Source organism: Amblyraja radiata, unplaced genomic scaffold (assembly GCF_010909765.2).
Source record: "Amblyraja radiata isolate CabotCenter1 unplaced genomic scaffold, sAmbRad1.1.pri S160, whole genome shotgun sequence".
Classification (NCBI taxonomy): Eukaryota; Metazoa; Chordata; class Chondrichthyes; order Rajiformes; family Rajidae; genus Amblyraja; species Amblyraja radiata.
Window position 1 is genome coordinate 88,585 of NW_022630146.1, and position 16,252 is coordinate 104,836.

At 48.4% G+C, this 16,252-nt stretch overlaps 1 protein-coding gene across 1 annotated transcript in view; it reads right to left on the reverse strand.

Moving 5' to 3' along the window:
- Positions 1-7,270: 7,270 nt before the first annotated feature.
- The window catches only part of LOC116969358 (zinc finger protein 135-like), a gene marked incomplete at both ends in the record, with an annotated part of 29,509 nt that continues 20,527 nt past the window's right edge, over positions 7,271-16,252 (reverse strand). The window contains one exon of the mRNA XM_033016221.1: positions 7,271-7,702. Coding sequence (XP_032872112.1) covers positions 7,271-7,702 — 432 coding nt within the window. The remainder of the gene's footprint in view (positions 7,703-16,252) is intronic.

The following is a 16,252-nucleotide window of genomic DNA, read 5'->3' on the forward strand; positions in this document are numbered from 1 at the left end:
ACGTGTGGTGAGCGTTAACCAGCCGTTACCCAACTACTAACCAGTGGTTAACCCGCCTTAACTAGCGATAAAAGTCACATTTGACCACATTGGGAGGTTAAACCCAAGAACGGCCCCAAATCGCCGCTAAACGGGCCAGGGAGGGTTAACACGTTTAGTGATCGTTAACCAGTTGCTAACCAGCGGTTAACCAGCCCTAACTAGCAATATCTGGCGATAAAAGCCACATTTGGCTGCATTTGACCACATTGGGAGATTCAACCCCCAGAACGGCCCCAAATCGCGGCTAAACTGGTCAGCGACGGCCAACACGTGTGGTCAGCGCTAACCAGCCGCTAACTAGCGGTTAACCAGCCTTAACTAGCGATAAATCCGCCGTTTCCCGCGTTATTGGCGGCCGGAAGTTGCGGATCCCGCTCCCGCCGCCCCCTGGGGTTCCGCGCGGGGTTGGTTCCCGGGGCCGTTTCCGGGCGGAAAAGGGGATGAAAAAGAGAGAAAAAGGAGAGAAAAGGAGAGAAAGACTCAACTCCAGCAGAGAAGCGACAAGATGGCGGCGGCGGGAGGAGGGGGCGGGGCCACGTCACATGCGTCAGCGCGTCCCTGCCCACAACGTCACCGCGTCTGGGTCAAGACGTCATCGCGCGGAGGGTAGAACGTCACCGCGCACGGCCCCTCCCTCCCCCTCAATGGAAGAAGTGCCCTGATCAAAGATGGCCGCCGCATCTCCCCGGGCTTCAATGGAGATGACTGCCAGTATCAAAGATGGCCGCCACACACTGGGATTCGTTCACATAGACCTCAATGGAGAAGACCGCCTTGATCAAAGATGGACGCGGACCGCCCTCATAGACTTTAATGGAAGACGTGCCTTTACCAAAGATGGCCGCCCCCCCTGGCATTCATTCCCATTTACTCCAATGGAGACAACTGCCAGTAGCAAAAATGGCCGCCGCCGCCCCCCGGGCCTCAATCCCCCCTCATTGCCTTCAATGGGGAAATGCCTTTAACAAAGATGGCCGCCGCCGCCCTGGACTTCCCCTCCCACTGACTTCAATGAAGTGCCTTGATCAAAGATGGCCACCTCACTCTGGGCTTCACTCCCATTTATTTATTTAGCGAATGCAAAGTCCTTTAGCCAAGCAGTTGCCTCTTGTTCTGCTGTATGAAGGGTGACAAGTCCTCCTTTGAGTCTTTGTTGAGGGCATGCTTCAATGATGTGTTGCATTGTTTGCTGCTCTCCACAAGCACACCATGGGGTTGGACTGCTGCCCCATTTGTGAAGGCTGGCCAAGCAGGGGCCATGTCCAGTCCTGAATCTATTCAGCGTCGTCCACTGCTTCCTTGGGAGATTGGTGCCAGGGACCGGTAGGGTGGGGTCTGACACCAGATGTTTATTTGGGACGTCCTTGGACTCCCATTCCCTTTTCCAAGCTGATTGGATAGTGAAATCAGCTGGTGGTGGGTTCTTCCAAATTGGTCGTCTAGATGGAAGTCGAGCAGTGGGTGGGTTGAAGATGTCCATGTGAATTGGCAGATGAGGGGAGTTTTTTGTCTTTTGGAGCATCCTTTGAGTGAGGACTACTCGCCGGATGTGTGGAGGGGCTATGTTGGATAGGACAGGGAGCCAGGGGAGTGGTGTTGAGCGGATTGTTCCTGTGATGATCCTCATTGTTGAGTTCAATTGGGTATCCACATGGTGTGTGTGGGATGACCTGGACCAAACAGGGGCACAATATTCGGCTGAAGAAAATGCAAGGGCTAGTGCTGAAATGCACAGTGTGGGGGCTGCTGCCCCCCACTTTGAGCCAGCAAGCTTACTGAGGAGATTGTTTCTGGACTTCACCTTAGCTGCTGTTCTTTTAAGATGTTCCTTGAAGGATAGGGTCCTGTCAAGGGTCACTCCGAGGTAGGTTGGAGTGGGGGCATACTTCAGTTTGGTCCTGCTCAGATAGATGTTTGGTTCTCTTGTGGCTTCTGCATTATGGAGGTGGAACACACTAGAGACCGTTTTTGCTGGGCTTGGTTTTAGGCGCCAGGTTTTGCAGTACTCGTCCAGTTTAGCAAGGTCTTCATTGAGCACCTGTTCCAATGTACCAAAATCTGGTGCTTGGAAGGCCAAACAGATGTCATCTGCATAGATGAATTTGCGGGATTTGGTGGTGGGTAGGTCATTTGTGTAAAGGTTGAACAAGGTTGGGGCTAAAACTGACCCTTGCGGGAGCCCATTCTTCTGTATTCTCCATGCACTCTTGTTCTGTCCAAGGTGAACTCTGAACCTGCGGTTGGAGAGCAGAGATTTGATGGTTTCTGATGCCCAGGCAGGGAGTGCTTTGGTGAGTTTTAGGTGGAGGCCTTTGTGCCACACAGTGTCATAGGCTGCGGTGAGATCAAGGAACACTGCCCCGGTCTTCAGTTTGTTCTCGAAGCCGTTTTCAATGGAGGTGGTTAGGGCCAGAACTTGTTCTCCTGTGCTGCGGTCCTTGCGGAAACCTGCCTGATCCACACTGAGAATCTCTTCTACTCCTGGAGATATACGTTGTAGTATAAGGCGTTCTAAGATTTTGAGTGGGACGCAGAGTAGAGAGATTGGGCGGTAGCTTGCTGGTAGTTTTTCGTCTTTGCCAGGTTTTGGTATAGCAATGACTTTTGCTGTCCGCCATATCTTTGGGATGGAGTTAGTCTGTATGGCCCTAGTGTAGAGTTGGGTCAGCCAGGTTAGAGCTCGGGGGCCCAGGTGTTTCATGAACTCTGGAGAGATGTTATCATAACCTGCTGCCTTTCCACATTTCAGGCCCTGCAGGACCTTCTCCAGTTCAGCCACCTCGAAGGGCTCAGGGTTTCTTTCCTTTCCAGGTGTTCGTCGAAGCGTCCTTAGCTCTGTTGCGACAGCTCTTCTGGTGGACTTGTCTTGGGGTGCTTTTGCTATATTCAGTAGGTGGGATGCAACCTGGTTGGGTGTGACAGAAGGTCGGCTTTGGGTAGGGGGTTTCTGTGCAGCTCCTAGGCGGCGGATGAGGCTCCAGCATTTTCTGCTAGAGTGGGTGAAGTTTAGCTGTTACTGTCTCCTCCCATTTCCTTAGAGTGAATAAGTGCCTTGATCAAAGATGGCCACCCCCCCTTTCGGGCTTCACTCCCATTGACTTCAATGAAGTGCCTTGATCAAAGATGCCCCCCCCCCCCCCCCCGGCTTCACTCTCATTGACTTCAATGGAGTGGAGAAGTGCCTTGATCAAAGATGGCCACCTCCCCCTAGGCTTCACTCCCATTGACTTCAATGGAGACCAAAGATTCAATTCAATTCAACTTCAGATTCAACTTTAATTGTCATTGTCAGTGTACGGTACAGAGACAACGAAATGCAGTTAGCAACGGAGAGACCTGTAGCGCCGGTGGCGGGGAGAGGGGAGGGGAGGAGACAGAGAGAAGGGGGAGAGATAGTTTGGATTAGAAACATAGACAATAGGTGCAGGAGTAGAGGCCATTCGGCCCCTTCGAGCCTGCACCATTCGCCATTCAATATGATCATGGCTGATCATCCAACTCAGTATCCTGTACCTGCCTTCTCTCCATACCCCCTGATCCCTTTAGCCACAAGGGCCACATCTAACTCCCTCTTAAATATAGCCAATGAACTGTGTGGCCTCAACTACCTTCTGTGGCAGAGAATTCCACAGATTCACCACTCTCTGTGTGGGGAAAAAAATGTTTTTCTCATCTCGGTCCTAAAAGATTTCCCCCTTATCCTTAAACTGTGACCCCTTGTTCCGGACTTCCCCAACATCGGGAACAATCTTCCTGCATCTAGCCTGTCCAACCCCTTAAGAATTTTGTAAGTTTCTATAAGATCCCCCCTCAATCTTGTAAATTCTAGCGAGTACAAACCGAGTCTATCCAGTCTTTCTTCATATGAAAGTCCTGACATCCCAGGAATCAGTCTGTTGAACCTTCTCTGTACTCCCTCAATAGCAAGAATATCCTTCCTCAAATTTGGAGACCAAAACTGCACACAATACTCCAGGTGTGGTCTCACCAAGACCCTGTACAACTGCAGTAGAACCTCCCTGCTCCTATACTCAAATCATAAGCTAATGGCATGTTGGCCTTCATAGAGAGAGGGATTGAGTTTAGGAGCAAGGTGGACCTACTGCAGTTGTACAGGGCCCTGGTGACACCACACCTGGAGTATTGTGTGCAGTTTTGGTCTCCAAATTTAAGGAAGGATATTCTTGCTATTGAGGGAGCCCAGCGTAGGTTCACAAGGTTAATTCCTGAGATGGCGGGACTGACATATGTTGAAAGAATGGGACGACTGGGTTTGTATTCACTGGAATTAGAAGGATGAGCGGGTATCTTATAGAATCGTATACAATTAGTGAGGGATTGGACAGGGTAGATGCAGGAAACATGTTCCCCATGTTGGGGGAGTCCAGAACTGTTAAGGTACATTTCTTAAAACAGACAACTCACAAGTTAGATCAACCAACACAAGCTTTACTGATTATTTAGCCGGCGAGAGTGGCAGGGGATACAAATTCAAGTATGCAACACACACTTAACCCTCCTGGGCCATCACTCTAATGAACAAAGGCACACAGCATCTTTTGTTACTATTTTGGAAACGTGAAGTAAGTGACAGAGGCAAGGGAAAATAAGGAGATAAAAGGATGTGAGATAAGGAGAGAGGAATGTATATGTGTAGCTTTAAGGGACATTGTTCAGGTAGCATTTGGAGTATTGCATAGTTAACCAGAATGGTTTAAAAACGAGGAACTGCAGATGCTGGTTTACAAAAATGGACACAAAACGCTGGAGTAACTCAGCGGGACAGGCAGCATCTCTGGACAGAAGGACTGAGTGATATTTCGGGTCGAGACTGAGGAGGGTCTCGACCAGAAATGTTACCCATTCCTTCCAGTATCTTGTGTTTACCTAAACAGCGCCTACCTATCCACGTGGCAGTGTGCCAGCAGGCTGGAGGAGCGGGCAAAGGCCTTGCCACAGAGCGGGCAGGTGAAGGGGCGCTGGCCGGTGTGGACTCGCCGGTGTGGACAAGACGGGTGAAGCCCTTACCACAGGACAGGCCGGGGAAGGGACGCTCACCGCTGTGGGTACGATATTGCTGCCACAGGCTGGACATGCGAGTGAAACCCTTGCCACACTCAGCGCACTCAAAGGGTCAAAAGACAAGGGGTCACAGCTTAAGGTTAAGGGGGAAATCCTTTAAAACCGAGATTGAAAGAATGGGACGACTGGGTTTGTATTCACTGGAATTCAGAAGGATGAGCGGGTATCTTATAGAATCGTATACAATTAGTGAGGGATTGGACAGGGTAGATGCAGGAAACATGTTCCCCATGTTGGGGGAGTCCAGAACTGTTAAGGTACATTATTATCTAAATGGTGGCCGACTAGGAAAAGGGGAGATGCAGCGAGACCTGGGTGTCATGGTACACCAGTCATTGAAAGTGGTCATGCAGGTGCAGCAGGCAGTGAAGAAAGCGAATGGTATGTTAGCTTTCATAGCAAAAGGATTTGAGTATAGGAGCAGGGAGGTTCTACTGCAGTTGTACAGGGTCTTGGTGAGACCACACCTGGAGTATTGCGTACAGTTTTGGTCTCCAAATCTGAGGAAGGACATTATTGCCATAGAGGGAGTGCAGAGAAGGTTCACCAGACTGATTCCTGGGATGTCAGGACTGTCTTATGAAGAAAGACTGGATAGACTTGGTTTATACTCTCTAGAATTTAGGAGATTGAGAGGGGATCTTATAGAAACTTACAAAATTCTTAAGGGGTTGGACAGGCTAGATGCAGGAAGATTGCTCCCGATGTTGGGGAAGTCCAGGACAAGGGGTCACAGCTTAAGGATAAGGGGGAAATCCTTTAGGACCGAGATGAGAAGAACTTTTTTCACACAGAGAGTGGTGAATCTCTGGAACTCCCTGCCACAGAGGGTAGTCGAGGCCAGTTCATTGGCTATATTTAAGAGGGAGTTAGATGTGGCCCTTGTGGCTAAGGGGATCAGAGGGTATGGAGAGAAGGCAGGTACGGGATACTGAGTTGGATGATCAGCCATGATCATATTGAATGGCGGTGCAGGCTCGAAGGGCCGAATGCCCTACTCCTGCACCTAATTTCTATGTTTCTATGTCTCTCTCCGGTGTGTATCCGCTGGTGCTCCCGCCGCCCCCGTGCTCTCTTGTCACAGTGGGAGCAGCGGCTCGCCGACGTGGGCCCGCCGGTGATGCCGCAACCCCCACGCGCTGTCAAACGACTCACCGCAGTACGGGCAGTCGTAGGGCGGGACACTGGTGTGCACGTGTTGGTGAGACAGGGCGTGGGAGTCCATGGCAGAGTCACCGGTGTGAACCCGCTGGTGGGACAGCAGCCTGATGGAGCAGATGAAGCCCTTGCCGCACTGGGCACAGGTGTAGGGGTGCTTGCCGGTGTGGGTGCGTTGGTGCCTATACAGGTTGGAGGACTGGGTGAAGCCCTTGCCGCACTGGGCACAGGTGAAGGGGCGCTCGCTGGTGTGTGTGCGCTGGTGCTTCTGCAGGCTGCTGGAATTGGTGAAGCCCTTGCCGCAAAGGGCGCAGGTGTACTCGCCGGTGTGGGTGCGCTGGTGCTTCAGCAGGTTGGGGGACTGGGTGAAGCCCTTGCCACACTGGGCGCAGGTGTAGGGGCGTTCGCCGGTGTGGGTGCGCTGGTGCACCAGCAGCGTGGCGGAGCGGGTGAAGCCCTTTCCACACTGGGCGCAGGTGAAGGGGCGTTCGCCAGTGTGGGTGAGCTGGTGCCTCTGCAGGCTGCCATACTGGGTGAAGCCCTTGCCGCACTGGGCGCAGGTGTAGGGGCGCTCGCCGGTGTGGGTGCGCTGGTGAACCAGCAGGGCGCCAGAGTTGGTGAAGCCCTTGCCGCACTGGGCGCAGGTGTAGGGGCGCTCACCGGTGTGGGTGCGCTGGTGCCTCTGCAGGGAGCCAGAGTTGGTGAAGCCCTGGCCGCACTGGGCGCAGGTGTAGGGGCGCTCGCCAGTGTGGGTGCGCTGGTGCTCCAGCAGGTTGGAGGACTGGGTGAAGCCCTTGCCGCACTGGGCGCTGGTGTAGGGGCGCTCGCCAGTGTGGGAGCGCTGGTGTATCAGCAGCCTGGTGGAGGTGGGGAAGCCCTTGCCGCACTGAGCGCAGGTGTAGGGGCGCTCGCCGGTGTGGGTGCGCTGGTGATTCTGCAGGCCGCTGTACTGGGTGAAGCCCTTGCCGCAGTCGCTACAGGTGTAGGGGCGCTCGCTGGTGTGCACGTGCCTGTGCACCTTCAGTTCCCTGGACGACTTGAAGCCTTTGCCGCAGTCGGAGCAGGTGAAGGGCCGCTCACTGCTGTGCACCCGCTGGTGCACCCACAGCGCCGACACTCGGGCAAAGCTCTTGCCGCAGGTGGGGCAGACATGGGGCTTCTCGCCCGTGTGCAACTGCCGGTGCTGCTGTAGCCTAGACAACAAGGCAAAGTTCTTGCCACATGTGGAGCAGCCATAGGGCTTCTCGCCCGTGTGCAACCGCCGGTGGGTCTCCAGGACATCCGCTGTCTTGAAACTCTTGCCGCAGTCCGAGCAGTCGAAGGGCCGTTCTCCCGTGTGCACCCGCCGGTGGGCCTCCAGCTCGCTCGGGCTCCGGCAGGCCTTGCCACACACGTCGCACTCATAACGCTTCTCCTTGTTGTGCCCCGTCATCTGGTCCTCCATCGAAGCTCAGACCCTCGAAGCTCAGCCCGCACACCGAGCAGATGGGGGGCTCACCGGCACCCTGGCCGCCCTCAATGGCCGCTCACGTCCCCGACTCTCCGTCCACAGCAACGGCTCCTAAACCCTGCAGGAGGGGAACACAGAGGGTCAACAAGCTGGCAAACAGGACATTACTAGCACATATTGAGAGTGTTCATGGCGGAGGAAACAGTTGCTGCCTCACCGCCAGAGACCCGGGCTCGATCCTGACTACGGGTGCTGTCTGTGCGGAGTTTGTACGTTCTCCCTTTGACCTGCGTGGGTTTTTACTCTGGGTTTTTCCGGTTTCCTCCAACATTTCAAAGACGTTCAGGGTTGTAGATGAATCGGCCTCCACAAAATTGCTGAATTGTCCTTAATGTGCGTGGGATAGTGCTAGTGTACGGGGTGATCGCTGGTCGGCACGGACTCCGTGGGCCGAAAGGCCTGTTGTTTCCGCGCTGCATCTCTAAACTAAACTAAACCAAAGGGTGTCGACCCAAAACGCCACCCATTCCTACTCTCCACAGATGCTGCCTGACCCGCTGAGTTACTCCAGCACTTTGTGTCTATCTTCTCCACAGATGCTGCCTGACCCGCTGAGTTACTCCAGCACTTTGTGTCTATCTTCTCCACAGATGCTGCCTGACCCGCTGAGTTACTCCAGCACTTTGTGTCTATCTTCTCCACAGATGCTGCCTGACCCGCTGAGTTACTCCAGCACTTTGCCATAAAGTGATACAGCATTGGAAAGAGGCCCTTCGGCCCAACTCGTACCCGAATGGCATCTACTCCTGCACCTATTGTCTATGTTTCTATTAAAGCCACATTTGCAGATTCTACCTCCAGAACGGCCCAAAATCGCTGATAAACAGCCACTGACAGCCAGCACATCCAGTGAGTGCTAACCAGTTGCTAACTAACGGTTAACCCGCCTTAACTAGCGATAAATCCCATTTGTGTGTGTTTTCACCATTTTAGCACCAAACCGGCCCCAAATCGCTGCTAAACGGGTCAGCGTCGGCCAACACGTCTAGTGAACGGTAACCAGCCGCTAACCAGCGGTTAACCAGCCCTAACTAGCGATATTAGGCGATAAAAGCCACATTTGACTACATTGGGAGATTCAACCCCAGAACTGCCCCAAATCGATGCTAAACTGATCAGCGGCGGCCAACACGTGTGGTGAGCGTTAACCAGCCGTTAACCAACTACTAACCAGTGGTTAACCCGCCCTAACTAGCGATAAATGTCACATTTGACCACATTGGGAGATAAACCCTAGAACGGCTCCAAATCGCCGCTAAACGGGCCAGGGAGGGTTAACACGTTTAGTGATCGTTAACCAGTTGCTAACCAGCCCTAACTAGCGATATTAGGCGATAAAAGCCACATTTGGCTGCATTTTTCCACTTTTGGAGATTCAACCCCCAGAACGGCCCCAAATCGCGGCTAAACTGGTCAGCGACGGCCAACACGTGTGGTCAGCGCTAACCAGCCGCTAACTAGCGGTTAACCCGCCTTAACTAGCGATAAATCCGCCGTTTCCCGGGTTATTGGCGGCAGGAAGTTGCGGATCCCGCTCCCGCCGCCCCCTGGGGTTCCGCGCGGGGTTGGTTCCCGGGGCCGTTTCCGGGCGGAAAAGGGGATGAAAAAGAGAGAAAAAGGAGAAGAAAAGGAGAGACTCAACTCCAGCAGAGAAGCGACAAGATGGCGGCGGCGGGAGGAGCAGGAGGGGGCGGGGCCAAGTCATGCGTCAGCGCGTCCCTGCCCAGAACGTCACCGCGTATGTGGCACGACGTCATCGCGCGGAGGGGTAGAACGTCACCGGGCACGGCCCTCCGAAGAAGTGCCCTGATCAAAGATGGCCGCCGCCGCCTCTCCCCGGGCTTCAATGGAGATGACTGCCAGTATCAAAGATGGCCGCCACACCCTGGGATTCATTCACATAGACCTCAATGGAGAAGACCGCCTTGATCAAAGATGGCCGCTGCCCTCCCTCATAGACTTCAATGGAAGCTGTGCCTTTACCAAAGATGGCCGCCGCCTCCCTGTGCATCACCATCCCCTCAATAAACCAAGCCCAGCAACAACGGTCTCCAGTGTGTTCCACCTCCATAATAATAATAATATAATAATAATAACTTTATTTATAAAGCACTTTAAACAACCGCAGTTGCCACAAAGTGCTGTACATGAGAACTCATGGACAAAAAGCTATTACAAACCATTAAAACCGTAAAACGAAGGACTATAAAAAAACACACTAAAAATTAAAAGACATTAAAAGCACTAAGAACAGGAGCAATGCCTCAGCCAGTGTTGAAAGCCAAAGAATAAAAATATGTTTTTAGGGAGGATTTGAAGATGGACAGTGAGGGGGCCTGTGTGAAGTGCAGCGGCAAGGTGTTCCAGAGTGCCGGAGCAGCAACAGAAAAGGCTCTATCCCCTCTGAGCTTCCGCTTAGACCTTGGTACCTCAAGGAGCAGGTGATCAGCTGACCTGAGGCACCGGGCAGGAGCATATAGGTGGAGCAGCTCAGAGAGGTAAGGCGGCGGAGAGCACAAATTAACAGAGAAAGTGTAGTAGCTGTATTTTTTGATATTGAGAAAGCATATGATATGATGTGGGGAGAAGGGTTATTAGTGAAACTAGGTAAATTGGGGATTAAAGGTCGTATATTTAAATGGATTAAGGATTTTTTATTTGGGAGGTCAATACAAGTACGAGTTGGAAATCAATACTCAGGAACATTAGATATTGAAAATGGAACACCTCAAGGGAGCATAATAAGTCCTTTACTATTTTTAGTAATGATAAATGATGTGCATGAAGAAATTGTAAATGAAATGGGAGTTTCACTGTTTGCGGATGATGGGGCAATCTGGAAAAGGGGGAGAAATGTGAAGTTTATTGTGCAGAAACTACAGAGGGCTATAATAAAGGTACAAGAGTGGTCTTATAAATGGGGATTCAAATTTTCTGTGGAAAAGACAAAGATAATGTTTTTTACTAGGAAGAAAATTGGTAGTGAGGTTAAACTAAAATTATATAACCAGGAATTGGAGAGAGTAAAATACTATAAATTTTTAGGTTTATGGTTTGATGAGAGGATTACATGGATGGTTCATATTCAGAAAGTAGTGGACAAATGTAAGAAGATACTTAATGTAATGAGATGTTCAGTTGGATGTGATTGGGGGGGCAGATAGAACAGCTTTGAAGGCTATATACACTGGGTTAATTAGATCTGTTAGATTATGGTTGTGTGGTGTATGGGTCTGCATCAAGTACTTCTCTTAAGAAAATAGACAACATTCAATATCAGGCATTGAGAATATGTACAGGTGCAATAAAAACAACTCGAACAGCAGCATTACAGGTTGAAATGGGGGAGATGCCTCTAGAGATGAGAAGGATACAGCTTTCATTAAATTACTGGATTAACCTACAGGGCCACAGTCAAGAACACCCAGCACAAGTTACTGTCAAACCATGCTGGGAAAAGGAGAGAAGGGAAACAAAAAGTTTTGGATGGACAGTGACCCAGAGAGCATTACAAATCAGCATAGCACAATTAAATGTGGTTCCAACGGTTCCATTACCTTCAATTCCACCTTGGATACTTCCAGATGCAACAGTAGACTTTACAACATTAGAACAGGAAAACAAGGATAAACAACATAGGTATAATTCAGTCATCATACAGGAATACATTGACAGATACTACAGTTTTGTCCAAATTTATACAGATGCATGAAAAGATTCAGTAGATAAAGTAGGAGTAGCATTTATTGTACCAGAATTTCACATCAAAGTAGGGAAGAGGATCAATAATGAGGTCTCAGTATACACAGGTGAAATGATTGCAATATTGTTAGCGGTACAGTGGGTCGAGGATACTAGGCCTTTAAGGACAGTTATTTGTTCAGATTCAAGTTTAGCAATAAAGAGTTTACAGCACAGCCATTCAGACAGTAGACCAGACATTTTGATTGAAATACAACAAACACTATTCAGAATTCAAATGATGGGGCTTACAGTCATATTTTTATGGGTACCAGCACACATTGGCATTAGAGGAAACGAAATGGCAGATAAGGTAGCAAAAGAGGTAGCAAAAAGAAGTAAGATTGATTTAAGTATTAACATAGGTAAAACTGAAATCAAAGACATTATTAAGCAAAGACTGAAGGAAAGATGGCAAAAGCAATGGGATGAAGAGCGGAAAGGACGGTGGTTCTACAGAGTCCAGAGGAAAGTGGGAGAAATGAGATGTGCAGGAAAAAACAGAAAAGAGGAGACTGTAATCTCAAGAATTAGATTTGGACACACTGGTCTGAACAGTACACTTTTTATAATAGGCAAGCATAATACAGGTAGATGTGAATACTGTGGGCAAGAAGAGACAATAGAGCATGTCATTGTACATTGTGAGAGGTATGAGGAGGAGAGAGAACGGATGAGTGAGCAGTTCAGAAAAGAAAGAATACAATTTGATTTGGTAGATATTTTGCAAGGAAGTTCATATAAGTGCTATCAAATCCTGTTGCATTTTCTTAGGGTAACCAATTTGTTCGGAAGGATATAGGTTATTAGTATATGTAATGGTGTTGTTTGATCCACACTCCATGCCAGTTGGTGGCGGTAATGCACCAAAAAAGTTGTTTGCCAACCGCCAAAAAACACCACATAGAAGAAGAAGTAGTAAAGGCGTCAGAGGTTTGTTAGAGAACATTAGTGACAAACAGCATCATGAAGCCCAAGGAACACACCAGACAGGTCAGGGATAAAGTTGTGGGGAAGTTTAAAGCAGGGTTAGGTTATAAAAAAAATCCCAAGCTTTGAACATCTAACGGAGCACTGTTCAATCCATCATCCGAAAATGGAAATAGTATGGCACAACTGCAAACCTACCAAGACATGGCCGTCCACCTAAACTGACTGGCCGGGCAAGGAGAGCATTGATCAGAGAAGCAGCCAAGAGGCCCATGGTAACTCTGGAGGAGCTGCAGAGATCCACAGCTCAGGTGGGAGAATCTGTCCACAGGACAACTATTAGTCGTGCACTCCACAAATCGGGCCTTTATGGAAGAGTGGCAAGAAGAAAGCCATTGTTGAAAAAAAGCCATAAGAAGTCCCGTTTGCAGTTTGCCACAAGCCATGTGGGGGACACAGCAAACATGTGGAGGAAGGTGCTCTGGTCAGATGAGACCAAAATTGAAGTTTTTGGCCTAAATGCAAAACGCTATGTGTGGCGGAAAATTAACACTGCACATCACCCTGAACACACTATCCCCACTGTGAAACATGGTGGTGGCAGCATCATGCTGTGGGGATGCTTTTCTTCAGCAGGGACAGGGAAGCTGGTCAGAGTTGATGGGAAGATGGATGGAGCCAAATACAGGGCAATCTTGGAAGAAAACCTGTTAGAGTCTGCAAAAGGCTTGAGACTGGGGCGGAGGTTCACCTTCCAGCAGGACAACGACCCTAAACATACAGCCAGAGCTACAATGGAATGGTTTAGATCAAAGCATATTCCAAGATGGCGGATGTGCGGGAGTGGGCGCCGTCTGTGTATGGCAGCCTGCCCGCAGTCCGTCTCTTCACCTTTATTTTATTTTAAGTCCTGTCCAAAATGTTAGTGGAGGTCTTTTATGTGGTGGGGGGGGGGGGGGGGAAGGGGGAAACTTTAATTCTTAGTCCCCTACCTGGTCGGAGAGGCGGCATCCCTCCGAGCTGCTTCTTCGCCCCGTCCTCGCGGCCTACCATCGAGACTGGAGCAGCGTTTCCTGTCGGGACCAGCCGGGACTACAGCTTCGGCGGCGGCGCAGCGCAAGGACACCATCACGGAGCAGGCGATGCCTTGCCGGGTCGCCGTGCGGTAAGCTCCGGAGCGCTGTGGCCGTCGATCCAAACATCGCGGAGTTGTGGCTGCGGGCGTCCGGCCGCGGGCGGCGCTGGATTTGGAGCGCCGCGGAGCCAGGGATCGAGTTCGCCGGGGTCGGAGCTCCAACCGGCGCGGCCTGAAGTCTACGAGTTCTCCGGTCTCCGGGGAGGAGGCAGCCGCTCCAGACTTTCCAAGCCGCTTGAGGAATTGTTTCACCCGACGCCAGTGTTCCATCTTCACGGCAAGAGGGCCCTGAAAACATCGGACTGGCTGCAAGGCCACGAATGGGCCCCGACCTCGGGTGTTTCAGAGGAAGAGGACTTAACTTTCTGCTGCCTTTCCCCACAGTGGAAAATTTTGATTCTGCTGTGGGGGGACGTTTGTGTTGAACTCTAAAATGTGTTGTGTCCATTTTCTTTCTTTATTTAATTTTAACCTTTTTCTATGGTTTGTATGTAAATTTATTATTTTATGTAAAGCACTTTGGTGTCAATGCAAATTGACTTAAAATGTGCTATATAAATAAAGCTATTATTATTATTATTATTATTATATTATGTGTTAGAATGGCCCAGTCAAAGTCCAGACCTAAATCCAATTGAGAATCTCTGGCAAGACTTGAAAATTGCTGTTCACAGACTCTCTCCATCCAATCTGACTGAGCTTGTGCTATTTTGCAAAGAAGAATGGGCAAAAATTTCAGTCTCTAGATGTGCAAAGCTGGTAGAGACATACCCCAAAAGACTTGCAGCTGTAATTGCAGCGAAAGGTGGTTCTACAAAGTATTGACTCAGGGGGGCTGAATACTTTTGCACGCCACACTTTTCAGTTTTTTATTTGTAAAAAAATGTGAAAACCATGTATCATTTTCCTTCCACTTCACAATTATGCACCACTTTGTGTTGGTCTATCACATAAAATCCCAATAAAATACATTTACATTTGTGGTTGTAACATGACAAAATGTGGAAAAGTTCAAGGTGTCTGAATACTTTTGCAAGCCACTGTAAGTCCATAAATGCAGACCACGTCTTTTGGAAGTGGTCTGCTTTGCCTGCTAGGAGAAGTCTCATATCTTCCAGGTGTAATGTTTCGAACATGTTTGAAATCCACATTTTTATTGTTGGTAGAGGAGCTTTTTTCCAGAATTTGAGTATAAGCTTTTTTTCCCATTATTAGCCCGTAATTAAGTAAATTCTTTTGAAACACATTTAGTTCAGGGCTACCTTCCGTTGTTCCAAAAATAATCCATTCTGGTTTTGGTATGAGTTTTATTTTAAATAATTTTGTGAAGATTTCAAATATTTCGTTCCAGAATTTTTGGATTTTTATACAAAAAACAAAACAGTGCGCTATGGTAGCTTCATGAGACTGACATTTATCACAAATGGGTGAGACGTTGGGGACAAGTTTATTTATTTTGTTTTTTGAATAGTATAGTCTATAATGTTTTGAATTGAATTAGAGTATGTCGTACGTTGATCGAGCATTTATGCACATATAGTAAGTGTTTATCCCAGCTCTCTTTTGAAATTTTTATAGCTAGCTCTTGTTCCCAGTCTCTTCTAATACCATCAGTTGTAGGTATTTCTATATTTAAAATAGTGTTGTATAAGTATGATATTAGGTTTGCTGATTCGGCCTTTGTCTTCATTGCTTCGGCCAGTAAGTCTGGAGGCATGTTATGATAGTCTTTTATATTTTTTCAGATAGTCACACAATTGAAGATATTTAAAATATTGATTATTTCTCAAATTATATTTCAGTTGTAATTGTTGAAATGATAATAAATTTCCAAATTCATACAAGTCGTTTTGATTCCCATTCTTTCCCATTGTGTAAATGATTTATCTATAATTGAAGGTTTAAACGACAGGATGTTGACTATTGGTATTAAAAGAGATAGATTTCTTAATTTTAGATTCTGTTTTATTTGTTTCCAAGTTCTAATTGTGCTATGTATCATTGGATTTTTATTGTAATTTTTGTTATTCAGATTCATTGGTGAGAGGAGAGTCGCTCCTGTATTACACGGAGAGCAGTCCTCTCTCTCCATTACAATCCAGTCCACCTGCTGGGCAGAGTTGTCCAGCAGGTGAATCATATTTTTAATGATTCCAATCGACTGCCCAATTATAGTACATAAAGTTAGGGAGCGCTAGACCACCCATCTCTTTTGGTTTACTAAGGTGTGTTCTTTGTATTCTGTGGGATTTATAATCCCATACAAAATTTGTAATGTTTGAGTCCAATTTTTTGAAAAACTTTTTTGGAAGATATATAGGTATTGATTGGAATAAATATAGGATTTGTGGTAAAAATATCATTTTTATGGCATTTATTCGACCTATTAAAGACATCGGGAGCGTTTTCCAGAAGTTGATTAGATTATTTAGTTTCTTAAGTAAGGGACTATAATTGGCATTAAACATAGCGTGATAGTTTCTAGTAATTTCAATTCTCAAATATTTGAATTTTTCTGTGGCTATTTTAAAGGGGAATTTCAAGAGATGTGTTGAGTCTTTCGGTTTTATCGACAGGATTTCACTTTTGTTCCCTCTCTTCACCCTCCACACCCCATCCTCCCGCTCCTGAACACTCCACACCCCATCCTCACC